This window comes from Cystoisospora suis (assembly GCF_002600585.1).
Source record: "Cystoisospora suis strain Wien I chromosome Unknown contig_2157, whole genome shotgun sequence".
NCBI classification, from domain to species: Eukaryota; Apicomplexa; class Conoidasida; order Eucoccidiorida; family Sarcocystidae; genus Cystoisospora; species Cystoisospora suis.
The window spans coordinates 1-2,763 of record NW_027154956.1 but is presented as its reverse complement, the minus strand read 5'-3'; the positions used below and the strand labels follow the sequence as shown (position 1 = coordinate 2,763).

At 42.5% G+C, this 2,763-nt stretch overlaps 1 protein-coding gene across 1 annotated transcript; it reads right to left on the bottom strand.

Annotated features, from left to right (window-relative positions):
* Nucleotides 1–300: 300 nt before the first annotated feature.
* Nucleotides 301–2,730, bottom strand: CSUI_004596 (transmembrane; the record flags this gene model as incomplete). Its single annotated transcript, XM_068064784.1, has 3 exons — nt 301–603; nt 1,405–1,633; nt 2,720–2,730. Coding segments are annotated over 3 exons (543 nt in total), but the record flags the coding sequence as incomplete, so codon positions are not given.
* Between the last annotated feature and the right edge of the window lie 33 nt (nt 2,731–2,763).

Sequence of the window (2,763 nt, the reverse complement as noted above, 5' to 3'; positions counted from 1 at the left end):
ATCTATCTTTAATCTATCTATCTCTCTATCTTTAATCTATCTATCTATTTATCTTTAATCTATCTATCTATCCATCTATCTATCTTTGATCTATCTATCTTTGACCTATCTATCTTTCTATCTATTTCTCTTTTTCTCTTTCTATCTATCTATCTATCTATCGACCAACCTATTTTTCTTTCGTTCTCCCTATCTCTCCTGTCTCTATTTCTCATTCTTTCTTCTTTCCTTCTCCTATCTATCTCTGTATATTTCATTCTTTCTTTTGTTTCTTTGCATGCATCCTTGTCTATCTTACTGGCACTGGAAAGAAGAGACAAAGTAGGTAGTTGCGCCAGGAATCCAAAAGAGAAGAAAAGCAAAGACAATAAGCCAAAACGCCCCTGTTAATTTCTGCGCTAAGACATCTCTCCATCTTGTTTTCGTCACTTGGAGATAGAGCTTCTTTCTCCCCGGAGGCTTATTCTTCCTTAGGAGGAACACAGCAGTAAAGATAGACGCGACCAAGAAAAGGAGAACTAGAGGAATACAAAAAGCAAAGAGTGTGTAGAGATACAAAGGACTGTTGTAGTGCGTATCAAACCAACAGTCCACCTTCTGAGCCTGAAAGAACAGACAAGGAGACAGAGACAGAGAGACAAGAGACAAAGAGAGACAGGAAAGAGAAAGATGGAGAGATGCTGGTGAGATAGAAAGAGAAGGAAAGAAGGATGGAAGAAAGAAGAGAAAAGAAAAGGAGACAAAGAGAGCTCATTCGTTTTGATATGAGAGCCATGAGAAGAAGTGGACGTATCCCATAGATATAAGCGAAGCGCCCTCTCAGTCTATCCCCTCTCTTTTCATGTACGTGTAGACATAGAGAAAGAGAGAGAAAGAGAGAGAGAGAGAGGCCCTCGGACAGAGGATGATCTGATATACTCATAGGTAGACGTGTGGTAAACGAAGCGGACATGTGCCCCTAGACACACAGAAAACATACAAAGTCACCTCTCTGTCATCCATATATGAGAACACATCCACCTGTCTATCTAAACATACATATAAATGCGCGTATCTATCTCGACATACAGAGACTTCCTTTGCCATCCACCGCTACGATAGCACATAAGACAACGTCTCTAGAGATGTAAAAGAGGTGATTTGTTTCGCTCATAAATTCTCATCAGCCTCTTGAATGGCTGAGAAACAAACAGGGGGCGCGGTGTACATACACTCGAGAAACGTGAAAAGATCACCGTGAAAATTCCTCACACATCCAAGTACCGATACATCCGTCTACCTCTCTACATATACCTATGTTTATCTTTCTCTCTCTCTCTCTCTACCGTCTCTTATTATTTCTGTGAATGATAGCCATATCTATATTTAAACGTGTTGTATCGATCTCCGTTGAGGTGTACTTACAGCTACAGAGAAGAGAAGAATAAATCGAGCAGCGGCCACGTAAAGGACAAAGTATCGAGGTGTTGCTGCGGTAACGGAATCTAAAGACGTCGATGTTCCTCCTTCTGTCTTTGTCGTAGAAGCAGGAAGACTTCCCTCCGCTCCTCCTTCGCGAGGAGCAGTAGTGCTATCACCTCGATTCTGATCTTCTTCCACTTCTATCCAGGCTTTACTCAAGTCTGCTTGGAGCCTAGAGAAGAAAGAAGAAAAGAAAGAAAGAATGTGGGAAAGAAAGAAAGAAATAAAGAAGAATGTGGGAAAGAAAGAAAGGAAGAGACACAGTTACGACAGAGATGTGTGGAGAGGGTTATCCCGTATATAAGGCGATGGGAAGAAGAAAATTAAAGAGAGAGATGAAAGAAAACAAAGACGTGTTCGAAAGAAAATGTTTATTCCTCGTAAGCGAGCTCTCCAGGAGAACGATACAAGAGCGAATGGACAGCTTACATGTCACACATGTCACACATATGCATATATATATATATACATGAGAAGGGAGAGAGAAAGAGAGAGATCGATCTACGGTGTTCACGTGCACGTAAAGATGCAGTTGTCTGGATGAGAAGACGGGGTGAATGTGTGAGACGAGAGCCTTGAGAATGTCTGTGTTGAGCAAACTACACAAGAAAGCACCGCGAGATTCCTAGAGATATCTTCGGCATTTCCAGGGAAGTAAGTCTATTCTCTAGATCTATTCTGGATACAGACGGCACACCTATGATAAGACTCCATATACATACGTGAGGTCTACCAGGAAGTCGATCTCGAGGGGAGATAGTGCGGGTATAGGTGTACATACACCTGAGACTTTCACGTCTCTGTCCCTCTTCACCCTTGAACGAGATACCCTTCGGGAAAGGTTTCTCAACGAACGCCTCAACAAGGTCTCTTCTTTTTCTTCCCGATCATCATGGTCCTCCTCTTCTTCTTCGAAGACAGATACTCGACAAGAAGAGAAAAGAAACTCTCGAGTACAGTCTACATGGAGAGCGAGGGAGTGAAAAAGAGTGACAAGAAAGATAACCTTCATTATAGGAGTGAGCGAAGGTGTGTGTTTGCATGCGCGCCTAAACGTGACGAAAGTCATGATAGAGATAAGAAGAATACGAAGAAGGAGGGACGAACGGGGGGGTGTATCTGATACTGATGGGAATGATGAGGATGAGTTACGACCACGAAGAGGAGGAGAAGAAGAAAAGATGAGACAGGAGAGAGAAGAAAAGAAGAAGAGATAGAAGGAGGAGAAGGCAGTAGTGAATAGAGATGTGTGTTTTACCCGTAGACTCCCCATACAGCAAGGAAGACGAGGGAGAGAAAGAG